The sequence below is a fragment of the Ornithorhynchus anatinus genome, chromosome 3 (assembly GCF_004115215.2).
Source record: "Ornithorhynchus anatinus isolate Pmale09 chromosome 3, mOrnAna1.pri.v4, whole genome shotgun sequence".
NCBI lineage: Eukaryota > Metazoa > Chordata > Mammalia > Monotremata > Ornithorhynchidae > Ornithorhynchus > Ornithorhynchus anatinus.
The window spans coordinates 128004287-128029566 of NC_041730.1; the positions used below are offsets into that span (position 1 = coordinate 128004287).

The 25280-nt window shown below is 47.5% G+C and overlaps 1 protein-coding gene across 9 annotated transcripts in view; it reads left to right on the plus strand.

Moving 5' to 3' along the window:
* MAPK8 (mitogen-activated protein kinase 8) overlaps positions 1–25280 on the plus strand; it is a 105566-nt gene that overhangs the window by 57821 nt on the left and 22465 nt on the right. For all 9 annotated transcript variants that reach the window (XM_039911621.1, XM_039911618.1, XM_039911617.1 and 6 more), the window contains 4 exons: positions 4281–4450; positions 11852–11981; positions 21710–21768; positions 21875–22013. In XM_039911621.1, coding sequence (XP_039767555.1) covers positions 4329–4450; positions 11852–11981; positions 21710–21768; positions 21875–22013 — 450 coding nt within the window. In that variant the 5' untranslated portion in view covers positions 4281–4328. The remainder of the gene's footprint in view (positions 1–4280; positions 4451–11851; positions 11982–21709; positions 21769–21874; positions 22014–25280) is intronic.

Below are 25280 nucleotides of genomic sequence, written 5' to 3' on the forward strand. Positions count from 1 at the left end.
GCAAGCATTATTGGAAAACAAGCCAGAGATAACTGATTTCGGTTTCCAAGGGACCTAGACGCTACCCAGAAAGTTCTGGCACTGGCCTTGAGACACTTAATTAGCTTGTGGGCTCTTTCTTCTCCCACCCCCACCCCAATTTTGCCCTCATCCCCAGCTTGCAGTCTTTGTTCTTCTCAAGATAACCCACTCACTGTAGTGACTCACTAGTCTCTCCTAGTGCTTATTTTTGCAGCTCCCTCCCCGCTTCACAGCCGGAAGCCAATTGGACTCCATCTTCAAAGCTCTCTGCAGTGCATCACCTCCAGGTGGCCCTCCCTCATTAATATTTCATTTCTCCCTACGGCATTCTAAACGCTGGGGTAAGCATAAGTAAACTAGGTTGGAGACCGGTCCCCGTCCCACATGGGGCTCCCCATCTAGGTAGGAGGACTCCCCAAACTCCTCCTTCCGCCCCACCTAAGCCTCAGAACCTCACGTAGCGCACGGGTCCATATTTTACACGCAGTCAGTCGATAGTATCGGTTGAGTGTTTACTGGGTACAGAGCACCGTATTGAGCGCTCGGGAGGATATAAGAAAATAGAGCTGGTAGGTGTGATTTCTGTCCTCGGGGAGCTTCCAGTCCAGAATGGGAGACAGCCATTCAAATCGGTTAGAGAGAGTGGAAGCCACAAAATGTAAGAGTCCGTACAGAAGTGCTGTGGGGCTGGGGTGGGGATGAGGATTAAAGTGCTTAGAGGTGATGGAGGGCCGGGGAGGGAATCAGAGTGCTTTTAAGGGATACAGACCCACGTGCATAAGCAGTGCAGAAAGGAGGGTGAATTTGGGGGGGATTGAGGGGTTAGTCGGGGGAGGTCTTAGGAGAAGCAGTATGGCTTAGTGAATGGAATGCCCTCCCTCCTCACCTCCGCCAAACTAACTCTCTTCCCCTGTTGAAAGCCCTACTGAGAGCTCACCTCCTTCCCAGACTGAGCTTCCCCTTTTCCCCTCTGCTCCTTCTCTTCGCTCCCTCCCCTTTCCCCTCTTCACCTCCCCTCAGCTAAGCCCCCTTTCCCTCTGCTTCTCCCCCTCCCCCTTCCCCTCCGCACTGTGCTCATTTGGATATTCATTCAAAAGTATTTATTGAACACTTACTCTGTGCAGAACACTGTACTAAGCGCGTGGAATGTACAGTTCGGCAACAGATAGAGACAATCCCCGCCCATTGACGGGCTTACAGTCTAATGGGGGGAGACAGACAAAAACAATAGCAATAAATAGAATCAAGGGGATGTACATCTCATTAACAAAATAAATAGGGTAATAAAGATATATACAAATGAGCAGGTGAGCAGAGTGCAGACGGGAAGGGAGAAGGGGAGGAGCAGAGGGAAAGGGGGGAAAGGGGGCTTAGCTGAGGGGAGGTGAAGGCGGGGGCAGAGAGGAAAAGGGGAAGCTCAGTCTGGGTAGGCCGCCTGGAGGAGGTGAGCTCTCATTAGGACTTTGAAGAGGGGAAGAGAGTTAGTTTGGCAGAGGTGAGGAGGGAGGGCAGTCCAGGACCATGGGAGGACGTGGCCCAGGGGTCGACGGCGGGAAAGGCGAGAACGGGGGACGGTGAGGAGGTGAGTGGCAGAGGAGCGGAGCATGTGGGGTGGGCAGCGGAAAGAGAGAAGGAAGGTGAGGTGGGGGGCAAGGTGATGGAGAGCCGTGAAGCCTAGAGTGAGAAGCTTTTGTTTTATGCGGAGGTTGATAGGCAACCACTGGAGGATTTTAAGGAGGAGAGTGACAGGCCCAGGAATAGACTGGAGCGGGGAGAGACAGGAGGAAGGGAGATCAGAGGGAAGGCTGACACGATAATCCAGCCGGGATATTATGAGAGCCTGGACCAGTAAGGTAGCCATTTGGATGGAGAGGAAAGGGTGGATCTTGGCGACATTACAAAGGTGAGACTGACCTATTTATTTTGTTAATGAGATGTACCTCCCCTTGATTCTATTTATCGTGATTGTTGTCTTGTTTTTGTCCGTCTGTCTCCCCCGATTAGACTGTGAGCCCGTCATTGGGCAGGGACTGTATCTGTTGCCAGATTGTACGTTCCAAGCGCTTAGTACAGTGCTCTGCCCATAGTAAGCGCTCAATAAATACTATTGAATGAATGAATGGAGCATGGGCCTGAGAGTCAGAAGGTCATGGATTCTGATCCTGGCTCCGCCACTTGTCTGCTCTGTGACCTTAGGTGAGTCACTTCACTTCTTTGTGCCTCAGTGACCTCATCTGTAAAATGGGGATTGAGACCGTGAGCCCCATGTGGGACAGGGACGGTGTCCAACCCAATTTGCTGGTATCCACCCCAGCGCTTATGCCTCCGCAAGAGGGAATGGCTCTTCAAAACTGGGTTACTTTTATGCCCTTGTGGCTCAGTGGAAAGAGCATGGGCTTGGGAGTCAGAGGTTATGGGTTCGAATCCCCCCCCTGCCACTTGTCAGCTGTGTGACTGTGGGCAAGTCACTTAACTTCTCTGTGCCTCAGTTACCTCATCTGTAAAATGGGGATGAAGACTGTGAGCCTCACGTGGGACAACCTCATAACCTTGTATCTCCCCCAGCGCTTAGAACAGTGCTCTGCACATAGTAAGCGCTTGACAAATACCAACATTATTATATACCTCTTACCATACAAGTCCATTTCAAAAAAGCAGTGGTAGATTTGACACTCTCAACTGGTAGTTACTGTCGTCGGAGAAGCATTCATTCAATCGTATCGGGCGCTTGCTGCGTGCAAAGCACTGTACGAAGCGCTTGGGAGAGTACAGTATAACAACAAACAGACACATTGCTGCCCACAACGAGCTCACAGTCTGGGGGCGGGTATTAATAGACATAAATGAGTAGACTCGTAAATGAGATCTGTACCTATGTGCTGTGGGGATGGGAGGGAGGAAGAATGAAGGAGCAAGTATGAGCGGCGCAGAAGGGAGTGGGAGAAGCAGGGGGTCCTAGTGGAAAGAGTAGGGGCCCATGCTCTGCCCACTAGGCCATGCTGCGCTTTCCTTGTTCTTTAAGTACACTTAGTTGTCTTGTATTTGTCTAAGCAGGGCCCGAGATTAGATCTGCCGCATGGCTCAGTGGAAAGAGCCCGGGCTTGGGAGTCAGAGATCATGGGTTCGAATCCCGGCGTCTGCCACCTGTCAGCTGTGCGACTGTGGGCCAGTCACTTCACTTCTCTGGGCTTCAGTTACCTCATCTGTAAAATGGGGATTAACTGTGAGCCTCACGTGGGACAACCTGATTACCTTGTATCTACCCCAGCGCTTAGAACAGTGCTGTGCACATAGTAAGCGCTTAACAAATACCAACATTAGTATTATTATTATCTGCCTCAGGACAGAGTGACTGGGGAGAGCTGCCTCCCGGGATTTATATGGTGGTCACCCTCTTCTGGGTTGCAGCTTTACCAGCAGAATAACCTGACATCCGTGCTGCTTTTGATCCTCTCGGCTGTAAGTTCCTTTTGAGCAGGGATCCTAATTAATGGTGATGCTGATGATGCCATTTGTTAAGCGCTTACTATGTGCAAAGCACCGTTCCAAGCGCTGGGGAGGATACAAGGTGATCGGGTTGTCCCTCGTGGGGCTCACAGTCTTCATCCCCATTTTACAGGTGAGGTAACTGAGGCCCAGAGAAGTGAAGTGGCTTGCCCAAACTCAGCTGACAAGCGGCTGAACCGGGATTTGAACCCATGACCTTTGACTCCCAAGCCCGTGCTCATCCAGCTCAGCAGCACTGAGCCGCGCTGCTCCCAACTCTGGTGTATCGTACTCCCCCAAGCGCATAGTGAAATGCTCCGCACTCAGTAAATACCATTGATTGGGGGATTTGGTTGATTTTAGGCCTGCAGACTCCTAGGAAGCAGAGATCGTCGGTTTACCAGTGTTTGGTACATATCGAGGGTGGTGGTGATGTCAAAAATGGTCATCCTGCAGATGACCATTCAGTGTTTAAAGTTTGACATTTAAAAGCAGCCTGAGTATGTTTCTGCATATTTAACACTTTGTTCATCTCCAGGTTTGATCTTCTTTTTGTCTAACAGAAAATTAAAGGGATAAATATATAAGTATCTCCTTGTGCAATGTTTAACTTTTTGCATTGTTCATCATATTTTGGAACATGTTCTGGAAAGGCACTTGAGAGCTAAAAGTCTTCCGTCCTCAATTTCACCAGATGCCTATTTTAAAATTTTAAGATAATTCAACTTATTCTAATGCCGTGTAAATGTCACACTGTTGCTCTCTTTCTACAGCTTGTGAGTGAATTTTGGATGAAGCCTTCAATTTAATTGCTTGCCATCATGAGCAGAAGCAAGCGTGACAGCAATTTCTACAGTGTAGAGATTGGGGATTCTACGTTCACCGTACTGAAACGATATCAAAACTTAAAACCCATAGGCTCAGGTGCCCAAGGCATTGTGTGGTAAGTCTTGCTTTTCGAAATACCGAAGTCTTTTCTTTGTCCATCTCTGCCGACCTCCCGGTGAGGTAGGATATATTTCCTCAGAAGAAGAACGGGGATCGAAAGCGGCTCCGAGGCAGATCACTATCGTGCGTAGATTGCTAGAGTTTGTGAATGATGGCCAGTCGCCGTGAGTTGGCCGTAGCGTTTGCCATCTTCTAAGTAGCATTTTATCTCCCAAAGTCGTTCACCCAAAAATCTCCAGAGCGTCAAAAGGGATTGGATGAATTGATGGGCTAGAGGAACGAAATAGGGTGATAGTGAGAAAGTTGGGGATTTTGGATGTGGGGAAGGATGTCAAAGAGGACGAGCATCTCAGCGGTCCTCCAGATATTCCTCTCTCTCGTCAGGCAGAATGCTGGGTTGGATGAACTGGCCCAACAGTTGTCTTTCCGATTTGCTATCTTCTCTGTACCTCCTAGGAGCCCTAGGTTATCACGCCAGCTAACACATGCTGAAAGCCTATACCAAATTAGTCCAGATTTAGGGGGAAAAAACAGGTAGTTGGAGTGAAAGCGAGGGCAGGACGACTTGCTTATGGTGGCGAGGGGAGATGTGCCAGATCTCGGGTTTAAGTCACTTCTCCTCTTCCCTTGGATTGCACCTCCGGGCTCTACAGGAGCTCTCCTTAGCGTTTTTCATGTAGTCCACTAAGCAGCCGGGGGATGCCAAGCCAAGGCAGCCTCAACCAGGATGGGCCTCCGGGGCCGCTCGGTCGGTTTATAAACGTTCCGGTTCCGCTGCACTAAACCCTCGAAAGACATCGGCCTCGACAGAGCCGAAACCGGCATTAGTTTTGTCACTGCCTAAAGGTTTCTGCTCCTTTGTCACTGCTTTCTGCTCCTTTCTCTAATACCCCATACGACTGAATGAATGCTGTTCTGACGACAGTCACTTCCGGTTGAGAGTGTCAAATCTACCAAAGCTTTTTTGTACTTAAAATGCTTTAGGATTATCCTAATAATAATAAAAAAATAATAAACGGGGTTTTTGTTAAGCACTTACCGGGTGCCAAGCATTGAACTAATCGCTGGGATACAAGATGATTTGGCCAGACATGGTCCCTGTCCCCCACGGGGCTCACGAGTCTAAGGGCTCACGTTTAGAATGTGAGCCTGGCATTAGGCAGGGACGGTCTCTATCTGTTGCCGAATTGTACATTCCAAGTGCTTAGTACAGTGCTCTGCACATAGTAAGCGCTCAATAAATACTATTGAATGAATGAAGGGGAGAGAGGAGAGGTAATCCATATTTTACAAATGAGGAAGCAGAGGCCGGTAAGTGACTTAAAAGAGCCAGGAAGATTTGGAATATACCTCTTACGGGTGATTGATTCCTTGCCTAATAAATAGGGTGTCATTGAGAAAGGATCAGTGTGATCGAAGGGGGAGGCCGCTGACAATAATAATAATGATAATAGTACTTGTTAAGCACTTACAATGTGTCAAGCACTGTTCTAAGCACTGGAGTAGATATAAATGAAGCAGGATGAACATAATCGATGTCCCACATGGGGCTCACTCTCTTAATCCCCATTTTGCAGGTGAGGTAACTGAGGCCCAGAGAGGTGAAATGACTTGCCCAAGGTCACACAGCAGACATGGAGCAGAGCTGGTATTAGAACCCGGGTCCTTCCGACTCCCAGGCCCAGGCTCTGTCCACTAGGCCACACTGCTTCCCCTGCATTGACTATGTGGGTGTGTACGTGTGCACGCTGGGAAACAGCGTGGCTCAGTGGAAAGAGCCGGACCTTGGGAGTCAGAGGTCATGGGTTCGAATCCCGGCTGCACCACTTGTCAGCTGTGTGACTGTGGGAAAGTCACTTAACTTCTCTGGGCCTAAGTTCCCTCATCCGTAAAATGGGGACTAACTGTGATTACCCTGTATCTACCCCAGCGCTTAGAACAGTGCTCTACACATAGTAAGCACTTAACAGATATCAGCATAATTATTATTATTATTATGTACGTGTATACAATATCTACGCATACATATATCCTTCCAAATGTATATTTCCATTTCCGTTTATTATATTTATGTGGAAGGACTTCCGTGGGCCTGATTTTTTTCTCCGTTTTATAAATATCACTTTAGACCATTCCAGAGAGGAAAGGAGGAGTGGATACTATTCCAGTTTCATTCACCGAAGCAGTGGGACATGGAAATCTAATTGTTCCCAGAAGCTAGTGAAGCTGGAACTGGAGTCCAGGACCTCTCGTCCCATTGTGTAAACTTGCCCTTCCTATTCAAAGATTCCAGCGGGCCCACCCAGTGTCGTACGGACTTGAACCGTTGCCCTATGCCCATTCTAGGGCAGGTTTTGTTTTCCACGAGGCAGTTCTAGGAATGGCACGTCCTTCCTAGAACCACTGAAGTACCAAGAGGCTAATCGGTTTTCACTTGGTGTCAAAGATCTGGAAAGAACGGAGGCGGTATGAGGATATCTCTCTGTCTGTGTACCCTTTAGGTTTCTGGCTTTCACCTGAAGTGGCCTCCCCTTCCTATCACAAAACTCTCTTCCCTTTCCTCCCTGGATCCTGACAAATTGTCATTAAAGCCAGCCAGGCAGAAGGGAGAGCAGGTGTGATGGGAAAAAAAAAAAAATCAAAACAACTCCTATGCCTCCAGGCCTCAGAGCACACGGTCTCCTGAATTAATACTGTTTCTTGCTGGCCTCCCCTCCCCTTCTAACCCAGTTTCAACTAGCTGTCCCAATGGTCTGTGGTCCTGGGGACGGTATTCTTTTCTCTGGAGGGGCTCCAGGCATTTGAACCGCTAACAACGTCTGCATTAGTCGGGCGGTCGTCTTTCTTGAGGGCTTACTGTGTGCAGAACACTGTACTGAGCACTGGGGAGAGCCAGATCCAACAATAAGCCGACACATTCCCTGAAAAGAGCTGACAGTGTAGAAGCAACGTAGCCTAGCGGATAGAGCACAGGCCTGAGAGTCAGAAGGTCCAGGGTTCTAATCCCGTCTCTGCCACGTGGCTGCTTTGTGGCCTTGGGCAAGTCAGTTACCTCATCTGTAAAATGGGGATTTAAGATTGTGAGCCCCATGTGACACAGGGACTGTGTCCAACCTAATCTCCTTGTATCTTCCCCAGCGCTTAGAACAGTGCCTGGCACATAGTAAGCGCTTAATAATGTTCGTATTTAAGTGCTTACTATGTGCAGGACACTGTTCTAAGCACTGGGGTAGATACAGGGTAATCACGTTGTCCCACGTGAGGCTCACAGTTAATCCCCATTTTACAGGTGAGGGAACTGAGAGAAGTGAAGTGACTTGCCCACAGTCACACAGCTGCCAAGTGGCAGAGCCGGGATTTGAACCCATGACCTCTAACTCCCAAGCCCAGGTTCTTTCCACTGAGCCACGCTGCTTCTCAACTTGTGGTATTTAAGAGCTTACTTTGTGCAGAGCACTCTTCTAAGCGCTGGGGGATGCAAGGTGATCAGGTTGTCCCACGTGAGGCTCACAGTTATAATCCCCATTTGACAGATGAGGTAACTGAGGCACAGAGAAGTGAAGTGACTTGCCCAAGGTCACACAGCTGACCAGCGGCAGAGCCGGGATTCGAGCCCGTGACCTCTGACTCCAAGTCCGAACTCGTTCCACTGAGCCATAATAAATGCCATCATTATTATTAGATCGGGTTATTACTTGCCTCTGCTCAGACCCTCACAGTGGGAAGATCCCACACAACCCCTCCCTTCTTCGGTCCCGCTTTGGAAAAAGCTCCAGCCATTTCATCTGGGAGAGGGTCACACAGACGTGCCTCAGCTTCCTCTTCCTTGGCTTGTCCTGTTTGAACGGGCTGCATTTGCACCCACACCCGAAGCTTTCCATTTTCAGTTTTCTCCCCACTGCTTCTTTCCCTGATGCGGCCACATCGTCTTTGTAGTTCGTCCTCTCTGAGCTAGGTGGGCATGACCCACCCCGGGCGGGAGAGGATGCTTCGGGCCTTCTGCTCCTCTACTTGAACAGTGCGGAGTGGATGAAATGAACAGCAGGCACAATCACCTTAAAACAAATGTGCAGAGGCAGAATTGCTTAGAGGCAGAGGAATTGGGCACATTGCCAAGGACAGCATTACCTTCCGTGCTACTGATGAAAATCTTTGATTGTGTTTTAGGTCTGGGCTGCATTTAAAGGTGAAGAAAAATCAAATGACAAGGGATTTGATTATGGAAAACATGTAGAATTACTAGCATTTTCCACCTTTTTTTTTGTGTGTCTCTTGCCTGTCTGAAAGGACTGTTTCCTTAACTTTGTATATGTCCGCGAAAGTGAAGGTTTGTTCGCTCTAAAAATTCATTCATTCAGTAACATTTATTGAGTGCTTACGGTGATGATAATTATGGCATTTGAGTCCTTACTATGAACTAAGCGTTGGGATAGATACAGAGTTATAATAATAATGATAATATTTGTTGAGCACTTACTCTGTGCCAGGCCCTGTTGTAATCGCTGGGATAGATACAAGGTAATGAGACTGGGATGAGTTTGGAAATGTGGGCGGACTTCCTGGGAGATGCCAGAGTTTGTTTCTGGGACAGGCATTTGTCACTTGGGAACGGTTCAGGTGTCGGCTCCAGTTGGGGGAGAAGAGAAGAGGAGCCCTAGATTCTTAGATTGTGATCCCCCTGAGGGACAGGGACCGGACTAATTCCCTCCGGTCTGTTCTCTCCCAGGTGCTCAGTACATTCAGTTGTATTTAGTGAGCACTGACTTTGTGCAGAGCACTGTACCAAGCGCTTGGAAAGTACAATTCAGGAGCAAAGACAGTCCCTGCCCACAACAGACTCACAGTCTAGAAGAGGGGAGACCTACATCAAAACAAGTAAACAGGCGTCGATAGCATCAATATAAATAGAATTCTAGAGTTATATACCCAACGGAACAGGTAAACGGGCATTGATATAAATAAATAGAATTATAGATATGTACATATATATACGAGTGTGGGGTAGGGGAAGGATAATAATAATAATGTTGGTATTTGTTAAGCGCTTACTATGTGCAGAGCACTGTTCTAAGCGCTGGGGTAGATACAGGGTATTCAGTTTGTCCCATGTGAGGCTCACAGTTAATCCCCATTTTACAGATGAGGGAACTGAGGCACAGAGAAGTTAAGTGACTTGCCCACAGTCACCCAGCTGACAAGTGGCAGAGCCGGGATTTGAACCCATGTACTCTGACTCCCAAGCCCGGGCTCTTTCCATTGAGCCACGCTGCTTCTCCAAAGAGCAAAGGGGGCGAGTCGGGGCGATGGGGAGGGAAGGGGGAGCTGAGGAAAAGGGGGGCTTAGGCTGGGAGGCCCCCTGGAAGAGGTGAGCCTTCAGTAGGGCTTTGAGGAGGGGAAGTGTGATTGTTTGGCGGATGTGAGGAGGAAGGGCGTTCCAGGCCAGAGGGAGGACGTGGGCCAGGGATCGACGGCGGGACAGGCGAGGACGAGGCCCAGTGAGGAGGTGAGCGGCGGCAGAGGAGCGGAGTGTGTCGGCTGGGCTGGAGGAGGAGAGGAGGGAGGTGAGGTAGGAGGGGGCAAGGGGATGGACAGCTTTGAAGCCAAGAGTGAGGCGTTTCTGCGTCATGCGAAGGTTGATAGGCAACCACTGGAGGTTTCTGAGGAGCGCAGTGACACGCCCAGAGCGTTTCTGCAGAAAGATAATCTGGCCGGCGGAGTGAAGTGTAGACTGAAGCGGGGAGAGACAGGAGGGTGGGAGACCAGAAAGAAGGCTGATGCAGACATCCAGTCGGGATAGGATGAGTGATTGTACAGTGCTCTGGGTGTGGTTAGCACTTGATGGTTTTTGTTAAGCGCTTACTATGTGCCAGGCACTGTACTAAGCGCTGGGGTGGATACAAGCAAATCGGGTTGAACACAGTCCCTGTCCCACGTGGGGCTCCCCATCTCATTCCCCATTTTACAGTGAGATAACTGAGACCCAGTGAAGTGACTTGCCCAAGGTGTCAGAGCAGACAAGTTTTGTTTTGTTGTCTGTCTCCCCCTTCTAATCTGTGAGCCGTTGTTGGGTAGAGATTGTCTCCATCTGTTGCCGAATCGTACTTTCCAAGTGCATAGTACTCTGCCCATAGTAAGTGCTCAATAAATACGACTGAATGAGTGAATGAAGTGCTGGAGCCAGAATTAGAACCCATAACCTTCTGACTGCCAGGCCCGTGCCTTATCCTCTAAGTTTTCAGATTGGACACATTCCCTGAGCTCATTATCTTAGCCCCAGTGTATGGAATAGAAAACTCAGGTCCAAATCAATTAAATGACTTTCCCGAGTTCACTCAGCAGGCCCAGGACTGAGCTGGAATTAGAATTCATATCTTCCGACTCCCAGCGTGGCATGGTGGATAGAGCGCGGGCCTGAGAGTCAGAAGGCCATAGTTTCTAATCCTGACTCCACCACTTGTCTGCTGTGTGGCCTTGGGCAAGTCACTTCACTTCTGTGTGCCTCAGTTACCTCATCTGTAAAATGGAGATTGAGACCGTGAGCCCCGTATGGAACAGGGACTGTGTCCATCCTGATTTGCCTGAATCTACCCCAGTGCTTGGTACAGTGCCTGGCACATAGTAAACGCTTAACAAATACCACAGTTATTATTTAGAGAAGCAGCGTGGCTTAGTGGAGAGAGCCCGGGCTTAGGAGTCACAGGGCACGGATTCTAATCCCAGCTCCGCCACTTGTCTGCCGGTTGACCTTGGGCAAGCCACTTAACCTGTGTGTGCCTCAGCGTCGTCACGTATAAAATGGAGATAAAATGCCTGATCTCCCTGCCCCTAAGACTGTGAGCCCCTTTTGATACAGGGACTCTGATCCACGTGCATCATATCTACCCTAGCATGTAGAACAGTGTTTAGCATATAGGAAGCGCTTATCACATACCCCAATTCTATTTATATATAATTCTACTTAAATATTGATGCTATTGGTGCTTGTCTATTTGTGTTGTTTTGTTGTCTGTCTCCTTCTAGACTGTGAGCCCGTTGTTGGGTAGGGATTGTCTCTATTGCCGACTTAAACTTTCCAAGCACTTAGTACGGTGCTCTGCACACAGTTAGTGCTCAATAAATATGATTGAATGAATGAATGAACCATTGTCATTATTCTAGGTAAGCATTTTCTTTGGGGTTGTCAAAGTACTCTTAGCACATTTGAATTGGGTGAATTCTGAGGGGGATTCCCGGAATCCTTACTGTATTTTTCACAAACTTTGACTGCTCTGTTTTAAACAGACTTAAATGTGATCAATTTCTACTTTGTCTTTCTATTTACAAATAAGCAATGCCGATTTAATTTCCCATTTATGCTTTTGGAACTTGCTCCTCACTGTTTGATTTGTAATTACAGCGCAGCCTATGATGCCATTCTTGAAAGAAATGTTGCCATCAAAAAGTTAAGCCGGCCATTTCAGAATCAAACCCATGCTAAACGGGCTTACAGAGAACTTGTTCTTATGAAATGCGTTAATCACAAAAATGTAAGTGGAAAGCTTGTTTTTTGTTTTGTGTGTGTATGTGTGGGGGTTTGTTTTTTTTTTAAGTATTTTGTTGAACGGTCTGTCAAATAAAGGTTGGGAGAGATCGTACCCTCTGATTGCCAAATGATAGCCCTGAGACATGATGCCTCAAGTTTTTCTGCTAATAATGGGCCCTCTTTTGGGAAAATTGTGTTACTGTGACCCTGAAGTCTAAACCTCTCAGAAATAACTTGACTAATTATCTCAATTGTAAGATTGTTGATGTTTGTATACCGCTTTTAAATTCAGGGCCCCAAACGGAATTGTAAAATGACATTTAAAATATAGCTGGAAACGTTGGCTAGGGCTGATCACTTGATCACCTGAAAACAGAAACAATGCCAGACCCTTTGGCGGTAATGTAAAGTGCTAAAATCAGTCAGTCCCCCGTTCAGCTCTACCGCCTTGCCTCTGGTGTTAGCCAAGTCATGTGAACTTGGACCGTTTCATTTATAAAAATGGAGCCACGTCTTAACACCCCCAGTGTGGGGGAACGACTGATGATTTTTCAGTCTCTTGAGCTGGAATCTTTGGTGCGTTGAACAAACGTGACTGTGTAAGTGTACTTAAGTCGTAATCTCTGGAGATGTGATAGATGGCAAGGACTCCCCTTTAGCTTTCCGGTAGATTGCGGGAATCTAGTTATTCCTTCCTCTTACGTCTTACATTCAGCAGCACTCCTGGTGCTAAACAAGCTGTGTCTTTGTGGAGCATTCTGTCCTGTTGAATCGATTTGAGACGGTTTAGCTCGAAGGGCCGGGGCTTCTTGGAGGGCTCCACTTGAAGGAGTTTGGGACTGAGGTCGGGAAGTATAACCGGCTTAGCGCCTTCTGATTATAGACAGAACAAATGCCTCACATTAGCTGTCACAGCAGTTTAAAAGATCTTGTCGGGCCTTCCCTTACTCAGAGCCACCGTCTTTCCTGTTCTGAAGCCTCCATTTTATACAGGGAAGGCTTTAGGAGGAGCAGCGTGGCTTTGTGGAAGGAGCAGGGGCTTGGGAGTCAGAGGTTGTTGGTTCTAATCCCCGCTCCGCCGCTTGTCAGCTGTGTGACTTTGGGCAACTCACTTAACTTCTCTGGGCCTCAGTTCCCTCATCTGGAAAATGGGGATTAAGACTGTGAGCCCCACGTGGGATAACATGATTACCTTGTATCTACCCCGGCGTTTAGAACAGTGCTTGGCACGTAGTAAGTGCTTAACAAATACCACCGCCATTATTATTATTACTTTTTTTATTATTTTGGCCCACTACCGCAGAGACCATGTCACCAAAGGATTATCGGTTACTTAATTGGAATGCGGTAAACTTGCCAGTAATCCTGTGAGGCAGCCACATTTTATTACTGTCATTGTTTGAGAGCTACCTATCTGCGGAGAAGATAATTTATACACCAGGCAATGGTGGAATAAGGAATAAATCATAGTCCTCCTTTCCAGTAGATTTTTTTCTTCTTTCCTCCTTACTGTTCTTTCCATCTCATCTCAAAGTGGACTGCTAATAATTGAGATTGACCACTTCTTTTGTGGCAGGCACTGTACTTTAAGCCCTGTGGGGTAGATCCAAGATCATCCGGGCTGAAGTAGAACTAGAATTTTCTTTCGTTCATTCGGTCTTATTTTCCGAGCACCTACTGCGTGCAGAGCACTGTACTGAGCTCTTGGGAGAATACAAGAAAACAACAGACAGACGCGTTCCTGCCCACGAGGAGCTCACGGTCTAGAGCAGCAGTTGAACGCACAACTCTTCTAGACCTCCCGTTGTCCTCTAGTTGTGATCAATCAGTCAATGGTTGACTGAGCGCTACTGGGGCCAGAGCGCTGTACTTAGCATTTGGAAAGGTGTGATACGGTAGAGTCGGAAACTATGATCCCTGCTCCCAGAGATAGCGTATGGTCCACTGAGCGAGACAGATCAATTAATCAATAGTATTTATTTGGAGTGCTTACTATGTGCAGAGCACTTGTTCTGAGCACCTGGGCGGGTTCAATACAAGAGAATTGTTACAGATCTTACAGGTCGGGGAAGCAGCAGCGTACATAAGTGATACGGGGTATCGAAATACTTCGTGGTTACAGGCCCAAGTCATCGGTGATGCAGAAGAGAGGAAGCACAGGAAGTGGAGATGAGAGGTTAGTCAGGGAAACCTTTGCGGATGTGCGGTTTTAGGAGGACTTTGAAAATAGGGAGGGCGGTGTTCCGTTGGATACGCAGGAGGAGTAATTTCCAAAATCTTGCATTTCCAAATTCGCCCGTAAGGAAGTTTAAAGGAAGCTGTAGTCATTCGTTCATTCCGTAAAGATAACCCAGTTTTGTTGGGCTGATTTCTATTCAACCCTTTTTAGGGGTAAGCGTTTCAGTTGCAGCTGGCAGGATGTTGGTGGGGGTGGCGAGGGGAGGGGGGGTTTATTTTTTTCTGCTTCTGGGAAATAGGGGTGGCTGCCCGTTTCATGTGAAATTTTCCTTTGAACCTGAGTGTCAGAAATCTTCTATTCCTCAGCTTAAAGGCCGAGAGAATTGTTTTTAGCTCTTAAGGTGTTTCCGTTATAATGGTAGGATTCTTTTATATTCCTCTGGAACATAGTGTGACTGAGTGTGGTATCGTGGGAATCTCCGTTCTGAGTCTAGTGAACAGTATACGAACCAACTCCTTCTCTAAACTCTGCGGAGAACTGTACAGGGATTAGAACCCACGACCTCTGACTCCCAAGCCTGTGCTGTTTCCACTAAGAAGCAGCGTGGCCTAGTGGAAGGAACACTGGCCTGGGATTCAGAGGGCCCCCTGGGTTCTAATCCCAGGTCTGCCACTTTTCTGCTGTGTGACCTTGGGCAAGTCACTTAACTTCTCTGGGCCTCAGTTACCTCATCTGGAAAATGGGGATGAAGACTATGAGCCCCAAGTGGGACATGGACTGTGTCCAATCTGAGAATGTCATATCTGCCCCAGCACTTAGTACAGCGCCTGGCACCTAGGTAGTGCTGTGTGACTGTGGGTAAGTCACTTCACTTCTCTGGGCCTCAGTTACCTCATCTGTAAAATGGAGATTAAGACTGTGAGCCTCACGTGGGACAACCTGATTACCCTGTATCTATCCCAGCGTATAGAACAGTGCTCTGCACATAGTAAGCGCTTAACAAATACCAACATTATTATTATTAAAAAAAGCAAAGACAGATATCAAGATACCTCAACGAGTAAGCTTTGCTGACAAAATTTGCACATCTAGAATGATGTTGTGGGCAGGGGATGTGTCTGGTACATCGTCTGTACTCTGCCAAGCACACAATACGGTGTCCTGCACACAGTTAGCACTCGATATACGATTCGTTGATTGATGGATTCCCTCTCCAACATCTTGGGAATTTGTTTTGTGCACGTGAAAGCTTATGTTTCTTTTCATCCTCAGAGTTTAGAGAAGGAGTTAGTTCATATATTATTCAGGGGGAGCGGCGTGGCGGAGCGGTGAGGCGCCGGTCTGGAAGCCGGAGGACCCGGGTTCGAGTCCCGCCCTCTAGTCTGCCGTGTGACCGTGGGCGAGCCACTTCACTTCCCTGGACTTCAGTTTCTCCGTCTGTAAAACGGGGCTAATGATACCTGCCTTGGCTCCCCTACCTCGCAGGGGTGTTGTGAGGGTTGGAAATGAACTGATTGATATGGGAGCGCTTTGGCAGTAAAAGCGCTGTAACAAACCCAAGTCCCCCGATTAGACTGTGAGCCCGTCAGTGGGCAGGGATTGTCTCTATCTGTTGCCGAATTGTACATTCCAAGTGCTTAGTACAGTGCTCTGCACATAGTAAGCGCTCAATAAATACTCTTGAATGAATGAATCCTCAATATCTTCTCTTGATTTCATCCTTCCCTACCTCCCACTTGGGCCTAGTGTTAAACATACTGAAACACACACACGCCCCCTTCCTTTTTCCCCCTTCCCGCCCACTTTAAGCATAAGGGGAAGAGAGCTAAGTTGGGATCTTCAGACTTGAAGCTTTTTCGTTGGGAAACAGTCCCTGCTCTACCTGACTCTCCCTTCCACATCCCACACCCTCAGAATATTGGGAAAAGACATGAGATGATGTAGATGGCTACAGAAATTCAGAGCTGTAGTATTCCGCCTGTAAGTATTTCTGACTTGGCCAGACGGTGACTCAAAACCATTCCCTCCACTGAGTTTTTCTGTCACTGGGGTTTTCGCTCTGCATTTTGAACAGGAACACTGTTAGGGAATTTGGTGTCTTCAGACAACACACAGCCCTCAGCATCCTTTGTGATGCAGCGTTGGAAGAAGTAGTTGTGTGCGAGTGGACAATGCAGATCAAGGCGGTACACTACGTGGGTTTTCCTTAAGGTGGAGTTAGGGCTGCAGACTACCACTTTAGGGAACTGAGTGTATTGTCTTTCCTCACTGTGACCTTTTCTGATATTGTTCTTTCTTTGTAGTGGGACTGGGTTGAAAGGACAGGCTAAGGATTCTCATGGTAATTTTCAGGAACTATTAGCTTGCCGCTGTAAGGACTTGAGTAAAATTTGTAGCATGTGGGTTACTGCTTCCTGATTTACAGTTACAACCTTTCTCTCTCGCAGTACAGAGTGTTCTATTTTCCTATTTTACAGTATTTAAGTACTTACGGCTCCGCCACTTGTCGGCTGTGTGACTGAGGTCAAGTCACTTAACTTCTCTGGGCCTCAGTCACCTCGTCTGCAAAATGAGGATTAAGACTGTGAGCCTCACGTGGGACAACCCGATTACCCTGTATCTCCCCTAGCGCTTAGAACAGTGCTCTGTACATAGTAAGCTCTTAACAGATTCCAACAGTATTATTATTATGTACCAGGTACTATCCTAAACACTCATTCATTCATTCAATAGTATTTATTGAGCGCTTACTATGTGCAGAGCACTGTACTAAGCGCTTGGAATGAACAAGTCGGCAACAGATAGAGACGGTCCCTGCCGTTTGACGAGCTTACGGTCTGATCGGGGGAGACGGACAGACGAGAACGATGGCAATAAACAGAGTCGAGGGGGAGAACATCTCGTAAAAACAATGGCGACTAAATAGAATCGAGGCGATGTACAATTCATTAACAAAATAAATATGGTAAAGAAAATATATACAGTTGAGCGGACGAGTACAGTGCCGAGGGGATGGGAAGGGAGGGGGGAGGAGCAGAGGGAAATGGGGGGAAAAGAGGGTTAAGCTGCGGAGAGGTGGGGGGGGCGGTAGAGGGAGTAGAGGGAGAAGGGGAGCTCAGTCTGGGAAGGCCTCTTGGAGGAGGTGAGTTTTAAGTAGGGTTTTGAAGAGGGGAAGAGAATCGGTTTGGCAGAGGTGAGGAGGGAGGGCTTTCCAGGACCGCGGGAGGACGTGGCCCGGGGGTCGACGGCGGGACGGGCGAGACCGAAGGACGTTGAGGTGGGCAGCGGAGGAGCGGAGCGTGCGGGGTGGGCGGTAGAAAGAGAGAAGGGAGGAGAGGTAGGAAGGGGCAAGGTGACGTAGAGCCTTGAAGCCTAGAGTGAGGAGTTTTTGTTTGGAGCGGAGGTCGATAGGCAACCACTGGAGGTGTTTAAGAAGGGGAGTGACACCCCCGGATGGTTTCTGCAGGAAGATGAGCCGGGCAGCGGAGTGAAGAATAGACCGGAGCGGGGTGAGAGAGGAGGAAGGGAGGTCCGAGAGAAGGCTGACACAGTAGTCTAGATGGGATATAACGAGAACCCGTAGCAGTAAGGTAGCCGTTTGGGTGGAGAGGAAAGGGCGGATCTTGGCGATATCGTAAAGGTGAAACCGGCAGGTCTCGGTAACGGATAGGATGCGTGGGGTGAACGAGAGAGACGAGTCAAGGATGACACCGAGATTGCGGGCCTGAGCCAGTAGATACAAGATAAGTTGAATACAGTTCATGTCCCACATGGGGCTCACAGTCTAAGTAGGAGGAAGTAGGATTTAACTTCTGAGGTAATCAAGGCACAGAGAATGACTTGCCCAAGGTCACACAGCAGATGGGTGGCAGAGCCAGGATTATTCATTCATTCATTAGTATTTATTGAGTGCTTACTATGTGAAAAGCACTGTACTAAGCGCTTGGAATGTACAAATCAGCAACAGATAATAACATTGGTATTTGTTAAGCGCTTACTTCAAGCACTGTTCTAAGCGCTGGGGTAGATATAGGGGAATGAGGTTGTCCCACGTGAGGTTCACAGTCTTCATCCCCATTTTCCAGATGAGGGAACTGAGGCCCAGAGAAGTGAAGTGACTTGCCCACAATCACACAGCTGACAAGGGGCAGAGTTGGGATTCGAGCCCATGACCTCTGACTCCCAAGCCCGGGCTCTTTCCACTGAGCCACGCTGCTTGTCAACAGATAGAGACAGTCCCTGCCCATTGACGGGCTTAGAGTCTAATCGGAGGAGACAGACACACAAAAACAATAGCAATAAATAGAATCAAAAGGATGTATATCTCATTAACAAAATAAATGGGGTAATAAAAATATATAGAAATGAGCAGACGAGCACAGTGATGAGGGGAGGGGAAGGGAGAGGGGGAGGAGCAGAGGGATGGGGGGAAGGGGGCTTAGCTGAGGGGAGGTGGCCCGTCAAAGGGCAGGGACTGTATCTGTTGCCGACTTGTTCATTCCAAGCGCTTAGTACAGTGCTCTGCACATAGTGAGCGCTCAATAAATACTATTGAATGAATGAAAGGTGAAGGGGGAGCAGAGAGGGAGCAGAGGGAGAAGGGGAGCTCAGTCTGGGAAGGCCTCTTGGAGGAGATGAGTTTTAAGTAGGGCTTTGAAGAGCGGAAGAGAATTAGTTTGGCGGAGGTGAGGAGGGAGGGCGTTCCGGGACCGCGGGAGCACGTGGCCCAGGGGTCGACGGCGGGATAGGCGATACCGAGGGACGGTGAGGAGGTGGGCGGCGGAGGAGCGGAGCGTGCGGGGTGGGCAGTGGAAAGAGAGAAGGGAGGAGAGGTAGGAGGGGGTGAAGTAGTGGACAGCCTTGAAGCCTAGAGTGAGTGAAGCCTAGAAGATTAGAACCATGTCCTCTGACTCCCAGACCTGTGCTCCATCCAGCAGGTCATGCTGCTTCTCAAGTTGATAGAAAAGCCTTGAAATGTTTGATTTTAGAAATACCCCCTGTCGGTCTAGGGTCCGCTTCATGCAGGGCGTTATTCAAAGTGCTTGGAAGAGCACTGTCAAAAGCGACTTGATGCCTGCTCACATGGAGTCGATAATCTTCTAAAAACCGCACAGTTGGTTGCTCTCTTTTTGGATAAGAATGCAGTATACTTCTGTTGTATAAACTCTGAGAGGCTTCTATACTCAGTTCTATATACTATGTGCTTCGGCTGTGTGTTATGGAATTAAGTAGCATTCTTTCGATAGTCTAGCTCTGACTGGGTAGAAGTAGTGTTGTGCTCGTGCGATGAGCTAGTCAGGTTTTTGCTCTGGACACAGTAAGCACGCCAATACCGGTGATTGATAATAATTGTCTTTAACCTAAAGCTATTCAGTCATGTTTATTGAGCACTTAATTGTGTGAAGAGCACTGTCTTAAGGGCTTGGGAAAGTAAAATGCAATAGAATTGGTAGACACAGTCCCTCTCCACAAGGAGCTAAAGTCTACAGGGGGAGACAGGCATTAAAATCTAGACTGTGAACTCATTGTGGGTGGGAATGTGTCAGTTTGTTGTTATATTGTACTCTCCTGAGTGCTTAGTACATTGCTTTGCACACAGTAAGCGCTCAATAACTGCAATTGAATGATGAATAAAATCAGTAACAGAACTAAGGTGAATGTGAGACTGTAAATGATAATGTTGGTATTTGTTAAGCGCTTCTATGTGCCAAGCGCTGCTCTAAGTGTTGGGATAGATACAAGGTTATCAGGTTGTCCCACATGGGACTCACCGTCTTAATCCCCCTTTCACAGATGAGATCAGAGGCACAGAAAAGTTCAGTGACTTGCCCAAAGTCACACGGCAAATGATGGAGCCGGGATTAGAACCCACGACCTCTGACTCCCAAGCCCGGACTCTTGCCACTAAGCCACGCTGCTTTCCCCAGCCACGTGCATGAGTGCTAGGGGTTTGGGATGAGTATCAAAGTGCATGAAGGGAACATTGCCAAGTGCATAGGCTGAGGCAGAGGGAAGGGCAGGTAGGAGACATGAGGATTTAGCCAGGGAAGGCCTCTTGGAAGAGATGTGATTTCTTAGGAGGGATTTGGAGGTAGGAAGAGCGGTGGATTCTCAGGTGTGAAGAGGATGGAAGTTCCAGTCCAGGCCCATGGGAGGACATGGTGCAGGGAGTCAGCGTTGGAATAGATGAAATCGAGGTGCAGAAAGTAGTTTGGCATTAGAGGAGCAGAGGGTGCAGGAGATCAGCGAGGTAAAGGGCCTTATAAAGCGGAGGGTAATGAGTCGGACAACCAACCGTTGGAGGTTTTTAAGGAGTGGAGAGACAAGGATTTGAAAGATTTTTCAGAAAAACAATCCAGGTAGCTGAGGGGAGTATGGATTGGAGATGGGAGAATCAGGAAGGTCCGTGATTCAGGATTTGGAAGAACGTAGCCTCCTTAGTAAAGGAAAACTGCTTGTGGGAATGTTTTCAGCTCCCGGCTCTTCGTAGTGCCGCAGGTAACCAGAAAATCAAATTGAAGGTTGTGGTTTGTAATTTCAAGATGAGACCTGACTTGCCAAAGCTCCCAGTTCTGAAGCGAACCCTCCCTCACAATACTTCTGTAAATAGCCTTATACTCAATTATTTCCCCTATCTCTAATCTACTATTGGGAGCTCCTTGTAGACAAGGGTGCTTCTGCCAACTCCATTATATTGTACTCTTCCAAGCATGTAGTAGAGTGGTCTGCACACAGTAAATAAGTGCTCGATAAATACCACTGATTGACTGACCTTTCCAACCCCATTGGTTGAGAGTAGCATTGAGGCCAAAACTTTTATTTAAGTTTGAGTGTATTTTAAACATGAAATAAATTCCACTTTCACAAGGAAAGCAATACGCTCTATGCTGTTGAAGTTCAACTTGATGGGAGAAATCTCATTTCTCTTATCATAATGTGATTAGGCAGTGACAATGTGAAGTTAGAACATGAAAAGGCTGAATTTACTAGCTGCAGTATTTATTCATTCATTCAGTCATATTTATTGAGCGCTCACTGTGTGCAAGGCACTATAATAATAATAATAATGCTGGTATTTGTTAAGCGCTTACTATGTGCAGAACACTGTTCTAAGCTCTGGGGTAGATACAGGGTAATCAGGTTGTCCCATATGAGGCTCACAGTTAATCCCCATTTTACGGATGAGGTAACTGAGGCACAGAGAAGTTAAGTGACTTGCCCTCAGTCACACAGCTGACAAGTGGCAGAACTGGGAGTCGAACTCATGACCTCTGACTCCCAAGCCCGGGCTCTTTCCACTGAGCCACGCTGCTTCTATATTAAGTGCTTGGGAGAGTAGAATATAACAACAAACACATTCCTGTCCACAACGAGCTCACACAGTCTAGAGTTGTTCACAGTGGTCTAGTCTAGCTAGTGAGTAGTCTAGCTCACAGTACTTGCCTTGATAATTTCTCTGCTAATAAAATGATTGCTTTCGTTCTTCACAAGTCACACATCTGCTTTACTAACCCTCTGCTAACTTTTTTTTTTCAATTTTCTTCCTTTAACAGATAATTGGCCTCTTGAATGTGTTCACTCCACAGAAATCCCTAGAAGAATTTCAAGATGTGTAAGTGTGGTCATAACCCAAGATCGTGGTATTTTTCACGACATTTTTGAGTGAGGGGTGGGTAGAGCATTTACGATGTCTTTCTTGCTATTTTTCCCCTTTAAAGTTACATAGTCATGGAGCTAATGGATGCAAATCTTTGCCAAGTGATTCAAATGGAGTTAGATCATGAACGAATGTCGTACCTTCTCTATCAGATGCTGTGTGGGATCAAGCACCTTCACTCTGCTGGAATCATACATCGGGTAAGTAGAGATTTCACCTTCCCTCTTTGTATATTATCAGGGTACCTTATAATAAGTGAGTCAGGAACAGTCTTGCCTTTGTTGAAGCAAAATGATACTAGACCTAGAAGAATACAGAACTGTAGATGCAGATGTTGTATTGTAAATTTGGTTTGATTTAGGAATAGGTTTGCATCTCTGTCAAATCACATGAATGTCACTTCATTGATATATTTGATAAGCAATCGATTTGACCGAAAGGGTTGATAGGGATCTTTATTTGTTCAATACGGCCATCTACTGTGTTGCCCAAGTACATTTTTTGTCACTTTGATTAAGTTAACCAAATCCAAAAAAAAACCGATCTACACTCTCTAAACCATCCATTTTTAAAATCAAATGGCATGTTGTAAAATGTGTATGTGAAAAGTTGGGTCTTACACTGACTAGCTTTCCATCTGATCTCCCGCCTTATCCCATGTGTGAAAAAATACCACAATGAAATGACCACCATTTTTTTTTTAATAGCAGTATATTAGTGTGGCCATCCAGAAAGAGCAGGAGCCCAGGCCCAGGCTTTTTTTTTCCTGTTTCTCTTGTCTAGCTGGGTGACCTCGAGCAAGCGAGTTCAGTGGATTATCTGTATTTTTTTTCCACATCTGTAGAATAGGGCAAATAGATCACCCATAGTTGGAATGAGATGAGCATACCCACCGTTTCCAGGAAGTGATGAGTGAAAAATCTTACTCTCTATTAGTCCATTCTAGCAAACCAGGACCCCTCAACCTAATACTTGGGATACCCAAGAGGATGAAGGAGGAAGCGGAGTCTTGAAATGTCCCGTGCACCCATTCCAGAGCCCATTCAAAGACGACTGGGTTTCATAGTCTTGGGGGCCACCTGGGATGAAGAGTTTTGTCCTCTTTAAAGTCTCACTGTTTGAGCTAAAGTCACGTGACCCCAGTTCAGTGGCTGCAGATATCACAGGCGGAATAACCCAGGGTGAGATGGAGATTACCCAGGGACTCCTGCTTTGCATGGAATCCCAGCTCCATTATAAGACACCCTCAGATGCACCGGGGTGTGAAATGAGAAATGTTAGAAAAATACTTCAGCGGATATGCGCTTCCCTATTTTTATTACTTTTCAGAACCTTTAAATCTGCTAAAAATGGCAGAAATCTGAAAATGTTCTTCATCTCACACAAAATGAATACAGGCTTCAGTTTTAAGCAGGCTAAAATCTTGCAGCTGAAGAAAAGAAAATATTCTGAAATGGCTGAATGTCTGCATTGGTAGAGGATACTTTGCCCTTTGGCATCTGTTCTCCTTGAGTGGAAGGAGATGGCGGGGAAGGGGGGTTAAGGGAGAGTGGTGCTTGATGCCACAGTTGAAAAGGATTAAATTACTCTTGGTGACCATGATAAAATGTCAGTGATAATGAAGCACCAAGCAAACCTGACTCCAAAAATAAACATCTGCCCACAGCATATGGGGCAGACACAAATTAAATGCTACAGAATAACTTGGGCAGTATAATTTTGCTTGGATATCTATATTTTGCAGAGTTAACTTCTGGCACTTGTACAGTGTTAATAACACTCTCCATGCAAAACCTTTTGTTGAGTGACATGGATGGATGAATTTTAGGCACTAGGCTTCTCCTATTTTGACAGTTCATTTTTTCTTTCTAAGACATCTGTTCCTGAAAATTCCGTGCACTAGTTAACAAGTGGGAGTGAAGTGAGAGAACTTTCTCCAGGGCTTATTTTGTGACCAGACTTTATAATGATAGTAATTATGGCATCTAGTAAACACTCCGTACAAGCACTGTACTAAGCACTGGGGTAATCAGGTTGAAACATAGTCCCCGTCCCATGTGAAGCCCACAGTCTAAGTAGCCAGCTAAGCAGGTATCCTGTCACCTCTTAGGGTGGGAAGTGAGAGCTCTGTGAGAGCCAGGATGAGGAGGGGGAATAAAGGAGCAGGCATTTTGACCTGTTGACTGCCGGCGGCTCATTTTGGGGAGAGGCACTGAGGTCCTGCAGCCGTGAGGAAAAGGCAGGGGCTGGACCCTCCGCCGGCTGGAACTTGGAGCAGTAAAGGGCTTCGTGGGAGCGGGGCTCAACGCCTCCGATCCCTTCCTAGACCGTGAGCCCTTTGTTGGGTAGGGATGGCCTCTATTTGTTGCCGAATTGTACTTTCCAAACACTTAGTACAGTGCTCTGCACACAGTAAGTGCTCAGTAAATACGACTGATTGAATGAATGCTCCCGCCCTCCCCCGTCCGCAGCCATCTTTGCTCTCAAATCTTTTGAACTAGAGAAAGTTGCCCAGTAATGGGAGAAGAGCCAAGTCTCACCACCCAGTAATAATAATAATTGTGGTATTTGTTAACCGCTTACTATGTCCAGGCACTGTACTAAGTGCTGGGGTTAGATTAAAAACAAATCAGGTAAGGCACAGTCCCTGTCCCACGAGGGGCTCACAGTCTTAATCCCCATTTTGCAGATGAGGGGACTCAGGCACAGAAAAGCAGAGCGACTTGCCCAGGGTAGAGCAGAGGGAGTGAGTCGGGGCGTTGGGGAGGGGAGGGGGGTTGAGGAAAAGGTGGGCTTAGTCTGGGAAGGCCTCTTGGAGGAGGCGAGCTTTCAGTAGGGCTTTGAAGGGGAGAAGAAAGCTAGTTTGGCGGCTGTGAGGAGGGAGGGCATTCCAGGCCAGAGGTAGGACGTGGTTGGACGTGGTCGACGGCGGGACGGGCGAGAACAAGGCCCAGTGAGCGGCAGCAGAGGGGCAGAGCGTACGGGGCGGGCTGGAGGAGAGAAGGGAGGTGAGGTAGGAGGGGGCAAGGGGATGGACAGCTTTGAAGTCAAAAGTGAGGAGTTGTGCGAGTGTCCCACCCACCTTCTCACTTATTGCAGGCTGTGCCCCAGGGGGATTGTTCATTCCATAGTATTTATTGAGCGCTTACTATGTGCAGAGCACTGTACTAAGCGCTTGGGATGAACAAGTCGGCAACAGATAGAGACGGTCCCTGCGGTTTGACGGGCTTACGGTCTAATCGGGGGAGATGGACAGACGAGAACAATGGCAATAAACAGAGTCAAGGGGAAGAACATCTCGTAAAAACAATGGCAACTAAATAGAATCAAGGCGATGTACAATTCATTAACAAAATAAATAGGGTAACGAAAATATATACAGTTGAGCGGAAGAGTACAGTGCTGTGGGGATGGGAAGGGAGAGGTGGAGGAGCAGAGGGAAAAGGGGAAAATGAGGCTTTAGCTGT